This window comes from Brassica napus, chromosome A8 (assembly GCF_020379485.1).
Source record: "Brassica napus cultivar Da-Ae chromosome A8, Da-Ae, whole genome shotgun sequence".
NCBI lineage: Eukaryota > Viridiplantae > Streptophyta > Magnoliopsida > Brassicales > Brassicaceae > Brassica > Brassica napus.
Window position 1 is genome coordinate 10081928 of NC_063441.1, and position 24627 is coordinate 10106554.

General features: G+C 36.3%; 2 protein-coding genes across 2 annotated transcripts; one reads left to right on the forward strand and one right to left on the reverse strand.

Moving 5' to 3' along the window:
• Positions 1-691: 691 nt before the first annotated feature.
• Positions 692-1764, forward strand: LOC106359579 (36.4 kDa proline-rich protein). The gene has a single exon (XM_013799253.3). The coding sequence runs from the start codon at positions 827-829 to the stop codon at positions 1535-1537; it is 711 nt and encodes a 236-aa protein (XP_013654707.1). The 5' UTR covers positions 692-826; the 3' UTR covers positions 1538-1764.
• Positions 1765-4675: 2911 nt separating this feature from the next.
• On the reverse strand, positions 4676-7549 carry LOC125577304 (beta-amylase 5). The gene is made up of 7 exons (XM_048738634.1): positions 7359-7549; positions 6614-7015; positions 6367-6531; positions 6026-6289; positions 5552-5761; positions 5226-5465; positions 4676-5129 (listed from the first exon to the last, which is right to left on the reverse strand). The coding sequence occupies exons 1-7, from the start codon at positions 7419-7421 to the stop codon at positions 4977-4979; spliced, it is 1497 nt and encodes a 498-aa protein (XP_048594591.1). The 5' UTR covers positions 7422-7549; the 3' UTR covers positions 4676-4976.
• Between the last annotated feature and the right edge of the window lie 17078 nt (positions 7550-24627).

The following is a 24627-nucleotide window of genomic DNA, read 5'->3' on the forward strand; positions in this document are numbered from 1 at the left end:
AACCAAGGATCATAAAATTTGAATGTGAGACTTTTAACAGTTTTAGTAATTTATAGTCGTTAGTGAAATTTAAAATATAACATATACAGAAAAATCTAATTTTTTATTATATAGTAATTGTGGTTGTTTAATTTATTTAATAGTTTAAAATTAAACAAATATAATAGAAGATACACTAATTTTTATCAAATATGTATTATTCAAATCATTAATTGCCATATATAATTTAACCACATTAGGCAATTCCGTAAATTTTATTTAAGAAAATAATAAAGTACATTAATGCTGAATTTATTGTTAGTTTAATAAAAAAGTTTATTATATAATTAGATGGACCATCATATTTCTCTGACATGTGGTTACAAAAAGAAGTTGTAATGCTTCTCAAATAATATATAAGTGATTTGTGTCATTATTTTTTCGTTTACTATCGTTTTTCATTAATTTCTAGTATCCGATATAACAAGAAGTTAAGAACTATTGTCAAAGACAAATAAAGTTGTGCACATACCGAAATTCCGGAAAGTTTGACGTGACCTTTTTACTTACTTTTCGTGACACCTCCCACCCCATATACTTGTCACTACTAAAGTGTCGTCATTAATATTGTACTAATTATATTACAGTAAATACAGTCCAACATTGGTAATCTTATATAAATCGCAATTTGGCATGTTCATATCATCACGGATTCACGGATGATGATAATGAGCATAAAAGGATAAAAATATCTTAAAGATTCCTTTGGTCTATATAAAGAGGAAGACACTCAATAGCTTTAACGTACTTCATCACTTCCGCACTAAACCAAACCATAAAACTCAAGATGGGGCTTCTTCACAAACAAAACCTTTCCTTTGTGATACTTCTCCTTGGTTTCCTCGTCGTCTCTTACGCTTGTGACTGTGGTGACCCTCCAAAGCCATCTCCACACCCCGTTAAACCGCCTAAACATCCCGTTAAACCGCCTAAACCACCCACCGTTAAACCACCTCCACACACTCCGAGACCGCCAACCGTCAAGCCTCCGCACACTCCATCCCCTCCACATTCTTTTCCACCGTACACTCCAAAACCTCCCACTGTCAAGCCACCGCCACAGCCAACTCCAACCCCATCCCCTCCACCACCGTACGTCAAGCCACCACCAGTGCCAACCCCAGAGACGCCATGCCCGCCACCACCGCCACCGTCACCACCACCAACCCCATGTCCTCCTACACCTCCAGCGCCAACCCCTGAACCGGAGACTTGCTCAATCGATGCGCTTAAGCTAGGCGCGTGTGTGGACGTGCTAGGCGGTTTGATTCACATCGGACTAGGTAAAAGCTACGCAAAGGCTACTTGTTGTCCGGTTCTTGGCGGTTTAGTGGGTCTTGACGCAGCGGTTTGTCTCTGCACCACAATTAGAGCCAAGCTTCTCAACATTGACCTCATTATTCCCATTGCTCTTGAGCTTCTTGTCGACTGTGGTAAGACTCCACCTCGTGACTTCAAGTGTCCCGCTCCACAAAGAAAGAGTCCTCTCTTGGGTTGATCTCTTGTGTTTCATTTGATACAGTACAAGTACAAGTATTTGAGATATCAAGATCTAGGTTCTTTTTCCTGTTTTTCAGTTGCTGAAACAGTACCTACAAAGGATCTAAAATTTATTACTTCTCTAAATCAAAAAGCAACTTTTATGTAAGTGTAAGGTGATTGTACGTCGAAATAATGTTATTTTAAATTTGATTTACAAAATCTAATATATACAAAATTCAACTATCAGTGTATCTATATTAATTTGTATTTATAAGTTTAGTGATTTAAACTCTCTATTATTATGTTTACAAATTTTGGTTAAGAGTACTGATAGATCAAGAAGAACTTTTAACCAAAATATTATCATAACTTTGAAATAATAGGAAGCGTTTTCATAGAATTTGAAATAAATATCTTTTTTTTTACTTCAAATTTGAACTGGATTTTTAAAGAAAATCTAATTTAGCCTGGGACATATGACCGTGACCCGTTGGTCGTACCTACGTCGACCAGTACTACTACTGATCTATGTCTACAGTAATGTATAAAACTAAACAACTACTGTCTAATCAGAATGCTATGATTTGGTTGGTCGAAAAACAATGGATGTTGCGGAATCAGGAGAAAAGAAGAAAAAATCCAAACTTTAGAAACAAAAATGAAAAGCAAATACCCAAGTAGATTTTATTTTTATAATAATCAGTGTGTATGAATTTTTGCACTCTTAAAATTCATTATAATAGGCCAAAACTCGATTACTATAACCAGCATAAGAAACTAAGGGTGAGCATTTTGGTTTAATTTCAGATTCAGTTTAGTTTGGTTTATTTGGGTCTAAAAAACTTTAACCAAAGTCAACCCAAATTAGTTTGGTTTGGTTTATCTTTGGTTTGATTCGGTTTTAGTTGGTTTGGTTTGGTTTAATTTGGTTTTGTTTGAAATTAAGTTATGATTCTAGCTAGTTTTTTTTTTTAACGCTGATTTATTAATGATCTTACAATTATGATATAGGAAATATTACATAGACGATTCGACAACCGACAATACTACCTGTCTTATGAAGACCTACGCCTAAATGCATCACCTGAGCCGTCCTATGAAGATCTACGCCTGGCCAGATTTATTTGCACCATGTTGAAGATCCCTTGCAAGCCTTTCCTCTGTAGTCTGCATAATTGTTTAATAAACCGCTCTCTCCGGGACTTGAAACCTGGATTTCCTGTAATCTGCAATAAATTGCATAGTCTGGGATTTGAACCCCAGACCTGAATGTAGAAGCCTTTAAACCTTAACCAATAGACTACGGTGATTCTAGCTAGTTAGAATCCTATTTGAAATTTAAAGTGTCATGTTTTAAATTTGGACCAATTAAACATGTCGTGAGAAAATATAAAACCACAATTTATATACAACAAGATAGGAGCCCGTTGCGTTGAAACGGATTTTTGTTTGATGTTTTAATTTAATAAAAACCATACAATAATAATTCATTTTATTATAGTATTATGATTTTTTTGCATATGTTGTTTTGAGATTTATTTTATAATTAAAACGTTTTCACACATAAGTTCAAGTTAATATTTGTATTTTACAATTATGGTGCGAGTTGTTACAAACTTTATATTAAGGATTAGAGATAATGCTATACATAAACATTAAAACTGAACACAATCTGAAATAATTAATGAAAAGTAAAAAGAAATGAAAGTTAAATACACCAATCGAATCAATGATAACACTATACATGTTCTTATGTACTAATTTAATATTTTATTAAACAAGTTTTTGAAATTTTATTTTGCTAGGATTTTTTTTTAAAAATGAAAACATTATATTTTATAAATCTCCTTTTTATTTACAATTAAAATAAAAATATTATATACTCTTTTATAATTTTGTTTAAGATTTTAGAAAAGATAAACTTCTATCATATAACCTATTACAATTATTTTCTCGTTAGAATTTCACTGAAAAATATATTGCTACCAAATAATTATATTTAGTTATTAATATTATTTTTAAAATTGCTATTTTTACAATTCGTATCAACACAAATTTTAGGCTTCTTTTGTCAATTAAATAATTTTTAGTATCATGTTCATCATCAAACACTCTCTTAAAAATAATATCAAATAAAGTTTTACAATTTTTTTTTGGTTAGGACTTAAAAATATTATACAAATTTCTTTTGTTTAGTTTTTTTTTTATAAAAAAGGAAAAAAACTATCAAATATTCTTTTACAGTTTTGTAGGATTTTAAAAAGGAAATTAATATTACATAATCTTTTACTATTATATTTTGTCTGGGATTTAAAAAAATAATTTTTTTATCAAATAACTATTTCTAGTTAATATTAACTATTTTTAAAAGTTGCAATTTTCAAAATTCGTTTTTTAATATCGTTAATTTTTTTTACAATTTTTCTTGTAAATTGAATAATTGTTACTATCATGTTTATCATTAAATTTTTGAAGTAAAAATACTATTAAATAACTTTTTACTATTATCTATAGTCACAATTAAAAAAAGTAGGAAAAATTCTTAATTGGTTAAAATTAGAAGAGAAATTTCTTTTAGAAATCTCTTTTATTTAAGATTTTATGAAAAGAAGAAATATTGACACATATCACAATCTAATGTTTTAATTGACACATATCACACTCATATAAGGTGAAATATTTGAACCAAATTTTAGTTTTATATTTTTTTAACAAAAAATTATTAAAAAGTAAAGTTAGTTAATTATAAGAAAAATAAGATTACTTTTACGTTTTTATTTTATTTAGACTTTTAGAAGGAAATAAATTATTTTATTTCATTTAAATTTTTATACAACTATTTTATTTTTTAATAGAAAAATTCTGTTTAATTATTTATATATTTTGTCTTATACGTACAAACACATATTTATCATATGCACACATACTTATGTAAGACAATAACATCAAAAGTAAAAGTTATGGATAAGGATAAGATGTAATAAGGATAATAAAAAGTTGAGTTGTATATGACATATCCTAAAATCATGAAAAAGATGACAAGTAATCAAATTAACTAAAATCATAGAGAATATGACAAGTAAGCAAATTCACTTCTCAAATAATAGTATAGATAGATAGATAGATTTAATACAACCTAAAGAGATCTTCAGCATAATGCTTATTAGTTTAATTTATTAAATACTTCATCAAACGATAATTACACAAGATTACATATAACTTTATTCAAGCATAACTACACAAACAAACCCTTTAACAAAAAAACACAAACTTTATTCAATCAGATCAAGCACTCTTCACTCCACACAATACAAACCAAAACGGTTTATTTATTCCCGTAACCGAAAACGTACGACGAATATAAAAAGTTTGTAGCCACCATAATTTTTGCAGTAGACGTTGCAAAAACCTTTTATTGCCACTTCCTTCTCTTATTTTGTTTGACGATTAGATGATCAGCCATCAACCTTCATGTCGGTTTCAGTATCCCACTTGAATGCCCCACTTGGCTGAGCCGCGTCCGCGATATCCTCCACCGTCAGGTGCGAGTTAGGTGTCTTCAACGGTACAATCTCATGCCCGTACTTCTCCGCATCTCCACAGTAATCCTTATATTGTTCCCATTTTAAAGACATTATGTTTTATAACCTAAGAGAAAAAGACCAATTTCATGTGTATAACTTTAAAGTCTTAAATATACTTACTTGGTCAGCGTGCATTTTCCTCACAAACTTCTTGAACAGTTCAAAGTTGTTTTCTTGAAAGACAGTATCGGACAACCGTAGGTAAGTAAAGCCGTACATTCTCAGCTTCGGCTTACCGTTATGGTTAACCCCGTTAGGCCTCGCATTAAGTAGAATCTGATTGTAACCTTTGGTTCCATAGGTCTCTAATGCATTCTCACCAGCAACTTCTATGCCTTCTTTCCATGCTTTGCTCAATACCTGAATAAATGATTTACCAAAATAAATCAAGATACAGACCGTTGAATATGAACGCACAAATCTTGAAATCTATTCTCTTGGTGTACCATTTGAACAAGTTCTTGTGGAGCACTTAGGGCTTCAGCAGTATTGTCGGTATCTTTCATCTCAAGGCAAGTGAAGTTGAGAGTGCCGTAGTGTTTTGAGAGCATCCGAGCGATCGGGCGATAACCATCTCTCTCGTAAAGGTTATAATATCCCGCAGTAAGCTCCGCCGCGTGGCTGTGGTGGTTGTACAACCAGTGAATTCCAGAAACCTATCTCGTTCACGTAATCAATTTAGATTCATAAACTAGTTACCTTGCTAGACAAGTAAACTTGAAAAATGCTTAAAAAGTGTTGATTTTTTTTTGTTATTAACATTGAAAGCCAAATGAAACCATTAGTGATTGAGCTGGTTTTCTGTTAATACTGATATAGCTTTTTGTCAGTTCCGTTTGATGCAATTTGAATTTGTTTTGTTTTAGTTTATCAACATGATCCATGTATATGTCATTTGTTTATAGTAGTAATAATAATACCTTGGCAGCCAAGTTAACTTTAAGTCCAGCGAAGATCTTGTTGGCTTCTCCTATGATCTGATCTCCATGAAAGATAAGCTTGTTCGAGTACCATGTCAAGAAAAACTTCCCCTCCTCCGAGACATAGGTTCCATTAGTCTTGAAAAATCCAGTTTCCTCCGCCTTGTCATTGTATTCTCCGGCGTTGTCCGGCAGATCCCACTCCGGATGACCTGCTTTGGCCGCTGCTTCCTTGAACTCGCTCTTCAAGTACTTGTCATAACACTGGAACCACCAAAACGCAGCGTTTCAATTGATAAATCGTACTAATAACAAACATGTATGTTATATGCAAAATTAACCTGAAATTCTCCAATGCCTGGAAACACCCATCCTTGGCTTTGTGGGTAAGCAGGGTAACGGAGTTCACCGGCAGGACCAAGTCCGACCTCGATGTCAACAATGGCTCCAGCTTCTAGCAGCTCCAACATGTTTTCTTTGAAGCTACTCATGTAGTCACTATACATCTGAATGATGAAAATGTAAATATATTCAATAAAACGCTGATCGGGGTTTTCTCAAGAACGCAAACGCTAGGATTCTACGTACCTGAACAGGGGTTCTTCCAGCGAAGAGAGGAAGATTGTCGACACCGAGTGAGAGATACTCGATATCTCTTGTTCCTCTACGGTTAGTGTAGTAGATATCTGGATCGCTCTCACCAACCTCACGAACCCATTTCGGGATGGGGATCGTGACGACGTCGCCAACGTTTCCACCGCATTGGTGAAACGACATGATTGCTTGGATTTTGAGTCCTAAACGGGCGATTAGCTGGAACAGCGTTTTGTAAGCGGTCCAGTCATATTGTTTAGGGCCTTTGGACTCTATGATTCCCCACCAAACATCGACCATAACGCCGTCGATTCCAGCTTCTTCTTTGAGACGCTTGAGGTGCGTTTCAAGCGTTTCGGGGTCCGCGAACACGTTTTCGACATTCACCACTCCCAACTGCATTCAACATTATTTTAGTCTTCTAATACTAACAAAATGAAAACAGGGGAAAAACTTAAAAAACATTTATTAACTGTAAGATAAAGCAGAAGGAATATTACATTAACAGTGTGACAAGTGGTAGTAACTGAACCGGGATTAACCATATATTAAAATTCAAGAACTCTCAGCTTTAGACGCCAAGATTTATATAAAATATAAGATATGAGTTATATTTTAACATGTATAAAAAATTTTTGCTACGTTTTAAGAAGCTAATTACATATGACCTTACTTGAACTGAACTATAGAAACATTAGTGAAACAATGTAAAACCAAGTTGTGATCGATGATGAGTTACCGGAAGCATAACGTAGACGGGAACATAGTTGAGAAGAAGCTTTTCGTTGTAGTTTGCAGCCATTTTTAAAGCTTTTTAGGAATGAATAAGCAGTAAGTGATACTAGTTGCTGAAGCTCACTTGCGTCTCATAACCAAAGCTGTGCTCTTTATATAGAGAAATATAAGAGTGTTATTGCAATTTGCGAGAGTAGTTGTGAAACGATTGGTGCTCTTGTTTCCACCGTCCACTGAGGGTTGTATAATGACTTTATTGCCCTCTGTTATTTGGCTTCTTCCTTGTCTTCTTTCGTCATTTTAAGAAACCTTTGCAATAATTGGGGTTTCACGATTTTGATTTTCCGACATTTATTGTCTTGTTGCCGGCCTTTTTTTGCTCTCCTTGTGTTTATTAAGCACGTGGAGGAAATACAAATGAGTGAGTGTATGTTGTATCGTCACTCGTCACCGTTCAACTTATGATTAATAGTCAGACTCGATTTCTATGCTCTCAGCTCTATCTGAAACATTTAGCTAGGGATGTGTCTTAGAGATCATGAGCATAGAAGTAAAGAATGTAAAATGGTCTTTTATTCCATAATCGATCAAATGATTTTGGTAAAAGATATAGTTCCTATACACAATTGACTAATCATGTAAACCAAATAAAATCACCGTGAGATCTTGAGCCCGATCCAAAAAGAAATCCACTTGTTTTAGGTGCAAAAAGAGAAAAATTTTGTTAGTTCCCCTATCATTTTCTATAAAAGAAAGAGTCTCCTTAAATTAGAATCACAAGAGACACAACAAGCGAAGCCCTGCACGAGCGAAGCCCCGTTGTCGCCTCACCATTGCTGACTAGCTACCTCTGACGCCCTAAGAGCATCCACATCAATGAACCCCCTCTTGGGGTTCATCTTTTTAGTTTTTTATTATTAAAATTTGTTTCTTTTTCTTTTTGGTTTTTAAAAAAAAAAAAAAAAAAAAAAAAAAGTTAGACCAATCGCGGGCCGCCACGATACGTGGGGCCCGCGCTACAGTGATGAACTTTAGGAGAGAGGGGTTCAACCAAGAGAACTTTAAGAGAGAGAGGGTTCATGAGATTGAATTATTTTATTATTTTTTTTTCTTGGTTTTTGTGTGAACTCCCCCCATGAACCCTCAATGGGGGTGCTCTAAGCCGCCGATCTCGTAACCCTACTCGTCGTTTTCTCATCAGCTGCATGTAACCAGATCAGATCTCAGCCCTAAGGTAAGGTTCATATCTTCTTATTCCATCTTTCTTGTCATTGAGTGGAAAAAACGGCTTTTTCATACATGAACAACTCGTATAAGTTCTATTTCTACACAGACTTGTGAAGTAGTTCAACTCATACATAAACTATCAAATTTCGATTTAACATACCTGAACTTTCTCTTTTTAAAAAAAATCAACTTTGACCCTACACTACAAGAAAACACAAGTTTTACGAGGGCAGTTTTCCTCGTTACTTCGTCGTAAAAGCAGTGTTACGACGAATTAGCGAGGAAACCCGTTTCGTCGTTATACGTTTGTCGTAACGCATATATCCTCGCTAATTCGTCGTAAGTTAGCGAGGAAATAATTTCGTCGTAAAAGCGAAGGAGGATATTTCGTCGTAAAGACCACGTAAAGATTCCACGTAAGGACGTCGCTAAGTTTCCTCGTAAATACCACGAAAAACTTTCCTCGTAAAACCCACGTAAATAAATACTCGTAAAATTAACGTAAATACCTTGACAGCTTTCCACGTAAAGAAAACGTAAAAACCTTGATAGATTTCCACGTTATTTCCTTGTAAATGTTTCCTCGTAAAAACCACGTTAAGCTTCCACGTAAAGAAGCCGCAAAATTAGCTACGAATTTACTTCGTTTCATTATTTTATAGAAATATAAAAAATTATAATTATAAATATAATTTAAATTATTTAAATTATTAATAAAATTAAAATTCTAAAAAAATCAAAACCAAAATATTTTATATATAAATAAGTTTTGAATTCATAATACAAGAACCGAAATTAAAAAGAACTAAGGGTGGTCGTTAATTAATCGCCTCGTAGAATTCATCACTCCTCGCCTGAACATCCGCCTCGGCATGTGAGTCGTCGGTCGGTGACTGGCCTGGGATAGGATTTTGTTGTCGCATGGTCCTCAACAAAGTCGCCCATTCCGGATTTGTGGCCGCTACAACGTCCAAGAAGCCCTCGAGTCCACCCATACGAGATCGCAGCTGAGTAGACTCTCTACGCAGCTGAGTAGACTCTCTACGCAGCTCTTCGGACTCCCTACGCAGCTGAGAGACTTCATCATCCCGTCGCTGAACATAAGACGATGTCGCTCTCGGAACATCGTTGACGGAACCAATCCCCAACGTCCGTCCCTTTTTTTAGGGACAACCTTAAAAACAAAAAATAAATTTTGTTAGTAAAAATTTAAAGTTAAATTAAATGAATATTTAAAAAAATTAAAATTTTAGAAAATTTACCTCCTCGTAAAGCTTATCCACTTCAGGTGTGGATAAGGTGACGGGTAATCCATCGGTGGACTGTTGGGTCAGCTGGGTCTGGCGTTCTTCAACCCGAGCAGCCAAATCGTTGTAGATTTGCTCGGACTTGCCATCTATAAATCGGCCCGCCTTGTTCTTGTGGGTCCTCTCGTAAAGTTGCATAAGAGACGGGAATTCTCCCGTCTCTTTGGCCTAAAAAAACATTTAAGAAAGTTGTTAATTAGAATATATATAAAAATATACTAAAAATTTAATATAATTAAATTTTTAATTACCATTTCCAAACGGACACCGGCGTGGGGTTTTTGGCCCGTAGTGTGAAGCATCGGCCCGTTCCCGTGCTCATCGACTGTGTTACGGGAGTTAGAGCAAGACTGGGCGATTCTAATGGAATCAGGAAGACGCCAATATCGGATGAGGCCATCCCAGACATCCGTGGTGAGCTCAGCGGGTTTGCCACGCTCATACCCCTTCACGATCCAGTCACCCTTCCAGTTGGAGACCGTGTCCAACAAGCGAACTTTCGCCTTCGCTTCAAACTTCTTCCTCACCCTCTCAGTGATCCCCAAGGCCCAATTATATTTTTGCTGTTGGAAAAAATAATTTATAATTAGTTTTTCAGAAAAAAATATATATATAAATAAAAAAAAAATTTAAAGATATATATTTAATTAATAGAACTTACAGCGTAAATTTTGAACCACGTCTTTCTGACGTAGTGGGCGTCGTTTTCCAGTTCGGATGTGCCATGGAGAAGTAACCTTTTATCGTGTCGGTTACGTCCGATGCAAGACATCCGTCAATCCCCCACCTGAAAAATACAAATTTAAAATATAAATTATTTTTTAAAGTTATAAAAGAATTTAAAAAGAATAAAAAAATAATGAAACATACCATAAAGTTCCGTCCGGTCGGTCGGGGTCGATGACTGGTAAACCTTCTCTGCCTGGCAGACGGAGAATGTCCTCTACGGTGTACTGCGAGTAAGGAGCACTCGGAGGCACCATCAAATCGGGATGAATCTCGCCGCGGGCATCGGAGGTGCCGGCATCGTAGGAGGCACAGGAGGAGGAGGCATCTGGGGAGGCACGTGAAGAACCGATGGTGCACTAGAAGAAGGAGATCCAATGACTCTCTGAGTGTACTGAGTCTCGGGGACAGTCTCCTGACCCGAAGAACCGGGAGCTGAAGAAGACGACGGGTCTAAACGACTACCCGGCTCACCGAACATCTCTCTGTAATGGGCAGTAAGTCTACCTTTTCGAACCTGAGAAAAAAATTTAATTTTTTAAATTTTCGTGAACATATACTTCCCAACATTATCCACCTAATCAACACTAAATAACATAAGATCCGTAAACCTATCTAAATTCCCTATACTAACCACCTAATCTATCCTAAACTAATCAAACTAGAGAGGAATTAGAGAGACTTACCATTGCTACGAATTAGGGAGGAAGTGGAGAGGAAGTGGAGAGGAAAGACGGAGCGAGCTCGCTCGGGATATATATAAGATTACTTGTCCTCGTAATTTCCTCGTAAACTTACGAGGAATTACAGAGGCCCGCGTTTTCAGTTACGACGAAATAGCGACGAAATACAAAGGCCCGCGTTTTCGTTAACGACGTTTTTACGACGAAAAGGGTTACGTGGAATTAACGAGTTAACCAGTTACGAGGAATTAGCGAGCCTTTATTTTCTATAAATACCCACAACTTTCCTTCTCAAACCACACACACAAACTCACAAAACACACCCTATCTCAAATCACACTCCTCACCAAAATACTTTTCAAATTAGAAATATTTGAAAAAAAAAGAAGAAAAGAAGATATTAGAATTTATGTGGGTGAGACTTAAGTCTCGCCACATATAATTCCAGTATCTTTCTTTTTTTCTTTTTTTCTAGTTTTTATACTATGAGGAAGTAGCAAGTCCCGCTTTTCACCAATTTAGAAAATTTGGAAAAAAAAGAAGAGAAGAAGATATTTGGAACTCATGTGGTCGAGACTTACGTAAGTCTCGCCAAATGTGATTCAAGCATCTTTCTTCTCTTCTTTTTTTTAGTATTTTTAATATTTTCGTCGTAATATCGTCGTTAGTTTACGACTCTTTTACGACGATTTTGGCTTACGTGGAATTAGCGTGCCCCGCTTTTTTAATTTCGTCGTAAAGTCCTCGTGGCCTTACGAGGTGTTTACGACGAAATCATCCTACGTGGAATTAAAGAGTGCCTCCTTCGTCATTTACTTTACGTGGTATTTACGTCAATTTACCTTACGAGGTCTTTACGACGATTCTGTCCTACGTGGAATTAAAGAGTGCCTCCTTCGTCATTTACTTTACATGGTATTTACGTCAATTTACCTTACGAGGTCTTTACGACGATTCTGTCCTACGTGGAATAAACGAGGATTACGTCGTACATTCGACGTCAAATTACGAGGAATTAACGAGCAGTACGTTTAAATCCCTAAAATCCGAAACCCCAAACCCCAAAACCCCATATTCCTTATCTTCTACTTCATATATTCCAAACCCCATCTTTATTTCCATTCCAAACCACAATTCCCACATTTACTTATTTATAAAACAAACTCCCACAATTTCTTATTCATAAAACAAACTCCCACATTACCTTATTCATAAAACAAACTCTCACATTACCTTATTCATAAAACAAACTACACAAAATCAAATACATCAATCGGATACATCGACATTCTCGTCATCACTAGAAATATCATCATTTTCATTAAACTCGTCTTCTACAGCTTCGTCTGTGGCATCATCGGTAAGATCTTCGTATTCGTGATTATGCGGATCAATGAGAAGGATGTCATCAACTTCTTGTTCAGGTTCCTCGACTTCATTTATCTGTTCTTCTTGCAATGGTGGTTCTTCTCCACTGATGATTCGTCCTCGAGGTGTAACTTTGATCACTGCTAACCAATTTATACCCGAATCTCTCATCCGAGGGTATGGAAGGAAGCTAACTTGGTCTGCTTGTGAAGCTAAGATGAAAGGCTCGAATTTGTTGTACCGACGTCCACCGTTGACATCAACTACACCAAATTTGTTAGACCGAACACCTCTGTTGACGACGGGGTCGAACCATTCACATTTGAAGATGACGCATTTCAGCTTCAGTATCCCTGGAAATTCGACTTCAATAATCTCCGTCAAGATCCCGTAGAAATCTGTTTCCCCTTTCACACATATTCCATAGTTACTGGTCGCCCGCTGTCTACCATACTCATATGTGTGAAAAGTGTAGCCTCGTGTGAAATACATCTGTGATGTGGTGACCTTTACAAGTGGAGATTGAATTACTTCGTGTAACCACTTAGGATAATCTGCATCGTCGTCATAATCAACCTGCAAAAATAAAGAGAACATTAAAATACAAATCATGTATGAAAAAATAGTTTGAGTTATAATACCTGATTCCGCAACCACTTAATGAAGTGCTGATCTTTCCTTTTGTCTACGTCACTTGTGGATATACCAGGAAATGTTTCTTCGACTTGAGAAACAAATAGGCTGTAAAATTAATCACATTTCATAGGAATGAATCTCTTGCAATTATATAATTAATTATATGTGTTTTGAAGTGTCCATATATGTTACCTTTCAAAATAACGCATCAATGGATCCTCGCAATTGAGTAGAATATAGGTGTGTGCACTATGAGCGTCTTGTTCACTCGACCACCAAACCTCTTTAGACTTCCCACCGAGTCGTCCAATCTGGCTAAAGATGTCTGGAACACCAGCAACTGCATATGTTGGCGCAACTCCACCATCATCATATCTTCTTGGAGCTCTTCTACGGGTACGTACTTTTGACGCAAAGTAGTACGATGTGAAGTGAGAAACTTCTTCCGTCAAACTTCCAGCAATTATAGAACCTTCAACTTTGGCGAGGTTCTTTGCTTTTCCCTTCAAATATTTCATGGCTCGCTCATACTGATACATCCATCCGTAATGTACAGGTCCACGAAGCAATGCTTCATATGGGAGGTGGACAGCTAGATGCTCCATGACGTCAAAAAATCCAGGAGGAAATATCTTCTCCAAGTTGCACAATAAGATGGGAATGTTCTCCTGAAGCTGTTCTACAACTTCTTCTTTAAGAGTGCGTGTGCTCAGATCCCTGAAAAATGCTCCAATGCCTTTTATATTCCAAAAACAATTAAACACATTGTTAGTCGTATATTATTTTGCAAACTAGACCGTTATAAAATTATTGTGATATAAAACACTACGAACCTGCAAGTGCTTCATGTACGTTTGTTGGAAGTAGCTCCGCAAATGCAAAGGGCAGTAGTCGTTGCATAAAGACATGACAATCATGACTCTTCATCCCAGAGAACTTTTGACCCTTTTCAACACATCTAGAGAGATTTGAAACATACCCATCGGGGAACTTCACTTCTGATGCCACCCAGTTGAACAACACCGACTTTTTTTCTGAAGACAGTCTGAATATCGGAACGGGAACTTGTCCATTGCTTTTAATATGTAACTCGCTTCTTGAGCAAATATCCGGCAAGTCCAACCTCGATTTTATGTTGTCTTTTGTCTTCCCTGGGACATTCAATATTGTATTCATGATGTTCTCAAAGAAATTCTTCTCTATATGCATCACATCGAGGTTGTGGCGCAGAAGAAGATCCTTCCAATATGGCAACTCCCAAAATATACTCTTCTTGTGCCAGTTGTGATGAACACCGTAAGAATCAGGCATATTACGAGGGACATGCCAATTACCACCCCAACGAACTGTTTCGTTAGCTCCGTAGTAGTCGATTTGTGCTTCAATTTGTTCTCCAGTTAGATATGGTGGAGAAGTGTCTCTCACAACCCTTTTGTGCCTAAACAAATTCTTGTTTCTTCGGTAAGGATGGCCAATGGGAAGAAATCGACGATGACAATCAAACCAACTTGTCTTCCTACCATTCTTCAGTTGAAACGCATCTGTCGTTCCATTACAATATGGACAAGCTAATCTCCCATGTGTAGTCCATCCAGACAACATCCCATATGCAGGAAAGTCACTTATGGTCCACAAAAGCATAGCTCGCATCGTAAAATTCGTCTTCGTTGAACAGTCATACGTCCTCACCCCTGTTGACCACAAATCCTTCAACTCTTTTATCAGTGGTTGTAGGAAAACATCCAGGGACCTTTTTGGATGGTTCGGACCAGGTATCAATATCGTCAAGAATAGCAACTCCCGTTGCATGCACATCTCCGGTGGCAGGTTGTATGGCGTAAGAAAGACTGGCCACAATGAATATTGTCTCCCTGACATTCCGAACGGACTAAATCCATCTGTGCATAATCCGAGATACACATTCCGGCTATTGCTAGCAAAATCCGGATGTACTTTGTTGAAATGTTTCCAGGCTCTTGCATCTGATGGATGAGTCATCTCACCATCCGTCTGAGTATGCTCGGCATGCCATCTCATCTTTGCAGCAGTCTGCTCTGATTGATACAATCTTTTCAATCTGTCTGTAATTGGTAGGTACCACATCCTTTGGTACGGTACCCTATTACGTCCCCGTCCTTGCGGCTTGAATCGTGGCTTCTTGCAGAATCGACATACTTCTAGCTTCTCATCATCTCCCCAATAGATCATGCAGTTGTCGATGCAGACATCTATCATCTCCGAAGGCAACCCAAGACTATAAACTAATTTCTGAATCTCATAATAAGAATCAGCAGACACATTGTCTTCCGGCAAATACTCTTTAAACAAGTCCGCCCATTCGTTCATGCAACTTTCAGGTAGATTGTGATCAGTTTTAATATTCATCATTCTAGCAGCCAACGACAATTTAGAGAGACCTTCTCTACAACCACTGTAAAGTGGTTGATTCGCCGCGTTTAACATTCCGTAAAACTTTTTTGCATCTATATTAGGTTCTTCATCTTCATCATGAGCTACGAATGCATCAGCTACCATATCATGAACCCTATCATAATCTACCATCTCCTCCTGATGGTAACTATGTTCATTATGCAAATGATGATTAACCGGTTCTTCCTGAAAATTGCTATTACTACTACTAGCTTCATTCTGATCATAATTATAACCTTCCCCATGTTGAAACCAGATATAGTAATTTGGCGTGAAACCTCTATTTATTAAATGCTTCCAAACATTTTCACGGTTTGCCAATTTCGAATTGTTGCATTTCCGACAAGGACAGAACATCTTACCACTTTCTTGGGCGAGCGGTGTTGAATCTGCTTGGTGCATAAATGTCTCCAGCCCCGCAAGGTATTCTTTCGTCACTCTCCCGTTAGCATCTCTATGCATATACATCCAATTCCGCAACTCGTAAATAGTCCCAGAGCCAGCCATTTTTTTTTCTTTCACGTTTTTTGTTGTTGGTGTGTTTAAAATGATGTTCCAACATCCATATTTATAGAAAATTTCGAATCTGGTAGTTGTAATTTTACTATGAAATTACGACGAAAATTAATTGTATGGCCAAAAAAAAAACGTGAGCCACCTACCAAGTTGGTGGATTCAAAATTTCCTCGTTAAGTACACGTAAAATATTTCGTCGTAAAGCACTCGCGAAATTTACGTGGCTTTTACGAGGAAAAACTATTTCCTCGTAAAAGCCACGTCAATTTACATCGTCTTTACGACGAATATTTTTTGTCGTTAACTTACGACGAAATAACGATGCTTTTCTTTCTCAACGTACTTTCCTCGCAAAATCAACATTTATTTACGAGGATTATTTTTCCTCGTTAAACTTCCTCGTTAAAGTTACGTTTTCTTGTAGTGCTAATTCTGTGAGTCAACTGTTAAGTGTTAACGTTTCTCAATACGACGTAGCTTGCGATGAAATTTTATTTACTCTTCTTCTTTCTTTTACACTTTGCTAAACAGAGATCAATTGGGAGTAAATTGATCATGTCTTAACAAGATGAAACATAGTTTAGAAAAAAAGATTACTTTAACCATCATCAAGTACGAATCCAAAAGAAACAACAAAAGTATCACAGCACATCCTAAGAACCGAACCAACAAAACCTGCACCAACAGATCCTAAAAACTTAAAGCAAAAAAAAAAAAAAACAGATCCACCACCAAAGCTTTTAACTCCATCAAAGCTTAACTCCATCAAAGCTTATACCTGACAGTAGAGAAAACTATAAACAACAATCACTATGCAATGATATATAACAAAACGAGTCAAAGGGGTACCTGTGATTTTTGGTTTGGTCCTTCTCCTTGTGATAACATGTTTTTTTTGGCTTCCTATAAACTGAGGCACCACTATTTGGACATTTAAAAGCATTATGACCTGTTATCCCACAATGTCCACACGTCATTGTCCTTCCTTCCCTGCTAGCTTTAAGTTTCTTAGGAGATTCTTCACCGCATTGAACCTTTCGTTTCTTTTTTGGAGACTCATTTTTTCCTTTAATCCTCTTTTGCTTCTTCTTACGACCTTTAGATTCTGGCCTCGTTGGTGGTTGTGTCCGAGTTTCATCGGTTTTTCTCCAAAATCGCATGCCGGTAACAGGAGAGATAGAGTTCTCATATGTGGCACGCCATTTAGAGGTCAGGTACCAATCTGAAACATAATCATCAGATTTCCACTTACATATGCATGATCACTCGTAGAGCATGGCGACATGGAATGCCGGTCATATCCCACTTCCGACATGTACATGTCCTTCTTGTCATATGAACACTATGGCCAACATTATTCTCACGCACATCAAACTGCCCATTAGCTCCAGCAACTGCTCGACAATTCTTTTTGTGTTTTGACTCTTCAGCAATGGTTTTTGCCACTTTCTTACTGTATTTCCCCTTGTGTTTCTTCATTTTCTCCTTCCGTAAATCAATTCGTATCATAGCTAGACGCCTTATTGTCTCAAGCATCTCCACTAAAGGCATCTCTCTTGCTGTGTTGATTGTGTTGTTATATGTCTCCGAGAAATTGTTGTGAACATCTTCACAACATGCTGTACCCGTGAAGTAAGCACGGCTGCAAGCCTGAGGATTTTTTTCCATTAATGTTTCATAAACACCAAGGTCATACTGCCTCATTTCTTCAATTCCTTCATCATACTCAGCAACCGTGTATGCCTTTGCAATTTTCCAAAAGATCTTCTTCATTATTGCCCTGCCCGGATGCACTCTTGTAAGGTTGCCATATATGTGGCGAGCACATATACGATGTTCTATCTTAGGAAGCTCTTGATCCACAGCGATAAGCAAACCTTTTTGCCTATCCGATATTAGCGTGAATCCTTCTCCATCACCAATACCAAGGTCAGCTTTGAGTTTTGCAATAAACCATACCCAATTGTCTGTGTTTTCCACTTGTACAACTGCCCAAGCAACTGGATAGAGCTGATTGTTTGCATCTCTTCCAACGGCTGCCAAGAGTTGACCTTTGACATTGTTCTTTAAAAAACAACCATCAATCCCAATAATAGGACGGCAGCAGGCACGCCATGTATCACGGAGTGCTTTAAAACAGACATAGAAATTATCGAATAAATCAACTCCTTCAACTCCAGGCACTGTCCCAAGCTCAATAGTCGACTCTGGATTAGTTCTAAAACATGTAATAGAAAGAGTTCAATTTTATTTTATAAAAGTGCAAAAAACTGTTCTACTTACCTCAAAAGCTCTGTTTTGTAGTCTCTGAACCTTGCAAATTGCTCATCATCTTCATCTTGAATCATCTTTAAAGCCTTCCCCTTTGCTTTTCTACACTGGTTATGTGTCACAACCAAGTCATATCAGTCCTCAAGAGTTTGTTGCATTGCTTGTGGCATCAAATCAGGATTTCTTCTAAAGTCATTCAAGAACAATTTTGCAATTACACCGTCCTTCACCACTTTGCTAAACCCGTCCTTGTTACAAGAATGCTCATCATTGCAGAACTTAACCATGAACAATTTTATTGGTTTCTCATACGAACAATATATCCTAAAAGGACAACCTTCACCAATTGTACACCTCACTTCGGATTTTTCGGATCCCCATCTAGTGAACTTGACATTTCGCCCTGTTTTAAGCACATAATCAACAATGGCTTCTTTGAACTCGGTGATGGTATCAAACGTCTGCTCCAGCCTGCTCTCTCCACTGAATTTTATGTATTTATCATAATGTTTCCGACCATTTGCTCCATCCTCTTCATCACAATCCGAGTTGGGTGGTGTATCCTCATCATTGCATTGTTCTTCCTCATCAACAAATCCTGCTATATTTTCCTCAATACGGGCTTCCTCCTCACACATCTCATCTCTGTTACCACCAACTGTCGCATGAAAAGCATCTCCCACAGTCTCATTAGCATGAGAATCATCATCATTAACATCATCTTCCTCGAGAAATACATCAACCATTTTCGTCCGTACAGCTGCTTCACACATCCTCTGAAAATTTTGGTCACCATTAAATATGATCTTTAGCTCTTCAAGACTCTCATACGACATCTTATACCCATATCCTATGGTTATATAGTGACACGCCCAATACATTCACCACGTGGGTAAAGATCTCACGTGGATCACAATCAATAATCTGTACATTGCCTCCGTCGTAAGCAAGGTCGGGACTTGAATTTTTCCACTTCCCCTTGTAGTGACAATTGAATATTACACCAGTAGAGCTGAAACAAGGAAGAAAAAAGAACATTTACAACTCTAGCAAAACAAGGAATGAAGAAGAACAATTAAAATGATAAACACACGAGACAAAGACAAACATATGAAAAAATCACAGAATCTAAAAGCCCATAAAAGAAGAAGAAGAGCAGTGGAATCACTTACCTCATTTTCTTCTCAGTAACAACTGAGATTTCTACCCGTTCAAAGTTATTAAGGTTAAATCTTCTAAATAAATTTGAAACCCTAATTTCTCCTATTGCTCTCTGTTTGACGAAGTAAAAAGGAAGAAGAAGAGTTAAATGAAATTTCACTCAAAAGGACGTCTTTTTGTGACTGGATCTATTTTAGAAAAAAAAATTCACAATGTCCCGTATCGAAAACGTCAACACTTAACAGTTAACTCACAGAATTAGGGTCAAAGTTGATTTTTTTAAAAAAGAGAAAGTTCAGGTATGTTGAATCCAAATTTGATAGTTTATGTATGCGTTGAACTACCTCAAAAGTCTGGGTAGAGGTAGAACTTATATGAGTTGTTCATGTATGAAAAATCCGTTTTTCCGTCATTGAGTATGACAGATCTGAGTTTCTGACCGCCTCTTCTTCCTTTCTAGATCCAGATCTGTACCGTCAAGTCAAGCTAAGGTGATGACCCGACCGTTAACTCTTCTCATGTCCTGCAAGCGTTCAAGGGCAGTCCCTTGTTAAATAAAGTCTAGGTGTAGTTAGGATCTATTTGTATATGTTTATTTGCTTGATTAAACTGTTAGATCTATTTGTTGACTTGTAGTGATGTGATTAAAACATATAGAGCTATTAGGTTGATAAATGATAAACCGGTTTGTGAGATGCATGTGGCATGTGAATGAATGAGACCATGTGAATGGGTACAGAGAATGATTGAGGTGTGTGTATGTGACACCAAGAAAGAGACCATGTGAATGGGTAACAGAGAATGATTGATGTGTGTGTATGTGACACTAAGAACGAGTGTGGTCATATGAGGACATGGAGAAATGTGGAATGTGGCACCGGCAGGATTGAGTCATGTCGAGTCTAGGCATAAGTAACTATGGGACTGGAGAACGGACAGTGCCTTACTGAGTCAAAGAGGCCGTGACCGGGTAGTCACATAGGAGCTACGGATCGTAGCCCAGTTTGGGCGCCCATAGGAAATGCAACGAAGGGGGTTCGTGATGGCTCCCCCGGGGTGTGAAATAGGTCCTAAAGGTATAGGTTGTTTGTGGCATGATAGTCCATATTAGCTTGTGACTGTGATGAATGTATGATTGTCCTGTTATGAGTTCACAGGTTCCTAGAACTTACCCTCACTGAGTAATCTCAATACTCACCCCTCTCTTTTGTAGATACGAACGGGGAAGTCAAGGAGTAGGAGTTTGGTGGTGTCATCTTTCGAGTTTATGGTTTATTTTTAAGTTATTCATGAATTCAAACACTATCTCTTCGCGTTTCTGGTTTTCGTTTAAGATTACGTTTATGTAAGATAATGGTTTTAATGGAATAAAGATGTGTGTAAATATTGATAACACCCATCTCACTCATGTTATCCTGAAATAGAGCTTGGTACGATGCCTTAGTCAAAACGTCAACTAGTTGATGATCGTACGCACATAAGTTGTTTTCAGCGTGCTAAGTTCTATAGCCTCTATCCCCTTATGGCAATAAAACTCCACATGTTTAGTTCTTTCATGAAAAACAGAGTTACTAGCAATGTGGAGAGTATAATGTTATCACAATAGAGGAAATATGGAGAAGAAAAAGGAACCCATAGAAACACTACAGGAAATGTGAGTAATAATAGCAGAATACGATAGCGTTTTTTTCGATTTTGCTATGATTGACATACTTCTTACTTTTAGATAGCGTTTACGAAATTGCAAACGCTATGCAAAACTAAAGCGGAAAAATAATTGATTTTCCCTCGCACACTTGTTTCACTTTCTCTTTCACTCCATTTTATTTGCCTCCAAAAATCTAAACCCTAAAATCAAAATTTTAAGCACAACCTCTAAACTCTATACAAAAATTTTAAACTTTAATATTTTAATATGAAATTTCAAATTTAACTTCAAAAAATATATATTTTTAGAAATTAGACTCAAATCTTAAATCAATATCTTAAACCCTTAACTTTCAAATCCTCTACTCAAACATTTATTTTAAACACCAAACTTGAAAACTAATTTTAAATTAATCATATATCCTAAACTATAACTAAAATAGTAAAATTTTAATATTTTTTATTAGTTCTAAGAATAATCATATACCATAAGCTCTAATTAGAAATCTTATTTTCTATGCACACACTACAAAAAAGGAGATATTGTTACAATTTTCTGGTTAAATTAATTTTTTTTTTCGATTACGGAACGGAGAAGAAATGAAGAAGAAGCAATCAAAATCTGGACCTTCTGTACCAGAGACTAATAGAGGAAGAGATCGAGTTTCCTTTATGATTTCTTCTTCGATTGGCATGATGAAGCAGCTTCAGTGTCACTCAAATTCATAAATAACTGAGCAAAAAATATATTTCTTGAACCGAAAATCAAAATTTACAACTGAACCGGGTCCAAACCGAAAAAAACAATCTGGACGCAAAGCGAAATTTTATAAAATATCTTTAAATTTTAATATTTAATTAAAAACACAAATTAAAAATATAAATAATTCTGCACAACCGCGCGGGTCAGAATCTAGTTTATAAGTGTTGCTATGAATTTTCTTAACTGAGTCGTGGATGCAATGAATTAAATTAATGGTTATAGTTTTAAGCCCAACAACCAGAAAAAAAATTAAAAGTAATTTATTTTGTAAAAAAAAATGTGTTTTTTTTATTAATACAAAGCATGATTCGGTTTTAATAGGGTTGATTCCAAGAGTATTTATATGGTCTTCTATGAAGGACAAGAGTATAGCCGTGTTGGTAAATATGAAACAATTGCTGTTGCCATTCATCGGAACTGATGACTTCAATAGCAGGAGCATGTAATGAGGAAGCCATCAGTTGGTACTGTTTAAGATTTTATAAAAGGCAAAACAAAATTAATGTTTTAGAATTTAGGAACGAAAAACTATAATATATAAGATTGAACACTTCTTTTCTTATTAAATTTGAATCATTATACATATATATTTATACACAGAGAGATTCGGTATAATTAAGCAATAACATTAACTTATCATCAAAGGAAATTTAACTTCTATACATATTATTTGTTTATACTTCCTTTCTATTTTGCAAAAATGTCATTTTTACATTTTTTTTTATTATTACACAAAAATGTCACTTTACAATTTAATACAATTTATATTTACTTTACTCATGATATTAATCAAAAAAGTCTATTGATCTTATAAATAATTGTATTTATCTTTAAACACTACTTATTGATATATTAATTATCTTTTTGATTTGTGAGAAAAATTGAAACGCTAGATCTCTTTAGATCAGGGAAGGCAAAAATTTGATAATGCAAATATTAAATGAATGTATAGCCTTATACAAGATATTGGATAGTAATATTGGTAGTGATTAGTTCGACTGTAGTTGTAAAAATTTAGCTGTAGGTAAGTCGATTGTAGCAGTAAAGTTGTTACTGTAGATTTTTGTACAGAGATGTTTGTTGTAACTGTAAGCTATAGACTATAGATATTTTAAAATAAAATATTTGAAACATGTAATTTATATATGAAACAATTACTTTTATCAATTAAATAATTTCTATTAATATTATTTTTATAAATTATCAAAGTTTACGATTATTTAAAATGTTATATGCAAATAATATTTCTGTTATATAAAATATTATCGACGTTGACTCTGCGTGTGGTAGCTCCGGCAACGATCTCAGGTGTATCCACTCCAATGGTTCACACTCTTTCTTCTTCTTTTTCTTCTCTCTCTCTCTCTCTCTCTCTCTCTCTCTCTCTCTCTCTCTCTCTCTCTCTCTCTCTCTCTCTCTCTCTCTCTCTTTTTTTGTAACCACTTAACTTTTATTAGATTGTAAACGGATAATACAAGAAATTAATTAACCAAACAGGAGGCAAATCAAAAAACAAAGCAGAGACATTTTGATTAGTAGCATATTTAGCAATAGCATCAGCCGCCTGATTCTTTTCTCTGTTTATAAACTCCAGTGAGCATTCCAGGAGAAATTGCAACCAGTGACGAATATCGCATAGCAAATTCCCCAAATCCACATGATCTTTAACTTGATTAATAGTTGTACACAACTCTTGATTATCTCCTTCAAACCACACTCGTCGTAAACCGCGAATCCAAACTTGCTGAAGAGCTATTAGAAAACTTAAAACTTCCCCTTCTATAGATGTCTGCATCTTTTGTACTTGAACACTTCCCGCACCCAAGAATTTTCCGAACTCATCCCTTAAAATCCAACCCACTCCATCCATTGTTTCTCCAGAACCAGAACTATAATCAAAATTGCATTTAAGCCAACCTGTTGGTGGAGGTTCCCATTTTGACGATTTCACCTCTTGATATCGTGGTTCAGAGTTAGGGAGAACAACATTCCTATACCATTCATCATTTGCATCCATAGCCCGGCGGAGATCCTCTATAGGATGAAGATTTCTTTTTTGGAAAATGAATTCATTTCTTGACTTCCATAATAACCAAAGGATCCAAAACACCGGTTGTCTTATACTTTCATTCACATGTAAGGACTCCATAAATTCAAATAAGACAAGTAAATTATCCTCCAGGTTTAGAGTAAATACATGAGATGGCATAATACCTGAGCATCTCCACATTGCCATTGCATGAGGACACAAGAACAAGATATGGTTTATTGTCTCATCATCATGACAACATCGCTGGCAGGTTGGATCAATATTAATTCCCCGAGTACACAACTTTGTGTAAGTAGGAAGAGCACCAGAAACAACTCTCCATAAGAAGTGTTTAATCTTCGGCAAGATATTCAGTTTCCAAATTTTCCGTTTAATGACCAGAGAGCCTTCCGGTCTGATAATGGCATCTCCTTCCTGATAAAGATGAGTTACTGTCCAATAACCCGACTTGACTGTGTATCTCATATCTTTTGTATAAGGCCAAATCA

Bases quoted from the DNA above. Each gene is read 5' to 3' on its own strand.
- LOC106359579 (XM_013799253.3), top strand. From the start codon at position 827: ATGGGGCTTCTTCACAAACAAAACCTTTCCTTTGTGATACTTCTCCTT.
- LOC125577304 (XM_048738634.1), bottom strand. From the start codon at position 7,421: ATGGCTGCAAACTACAACGAAAAGCTTCTTCTCAACTATGTTCCCGTC. The intron at 5,762-6,025 runs GTATTATTATTA...TGAACGAGATAG, and splicing joins AAGTTAACTTGGCTGCCAAG to GTTTCTGGAATTCACTGGTT. The intron at 5,130-5,225 runs GTAAGTATATTT...GAACAATATAAG, and splicing joins GGAAAATGCACGCTGACCAA to GATTACTGTGGAGATGCGGA.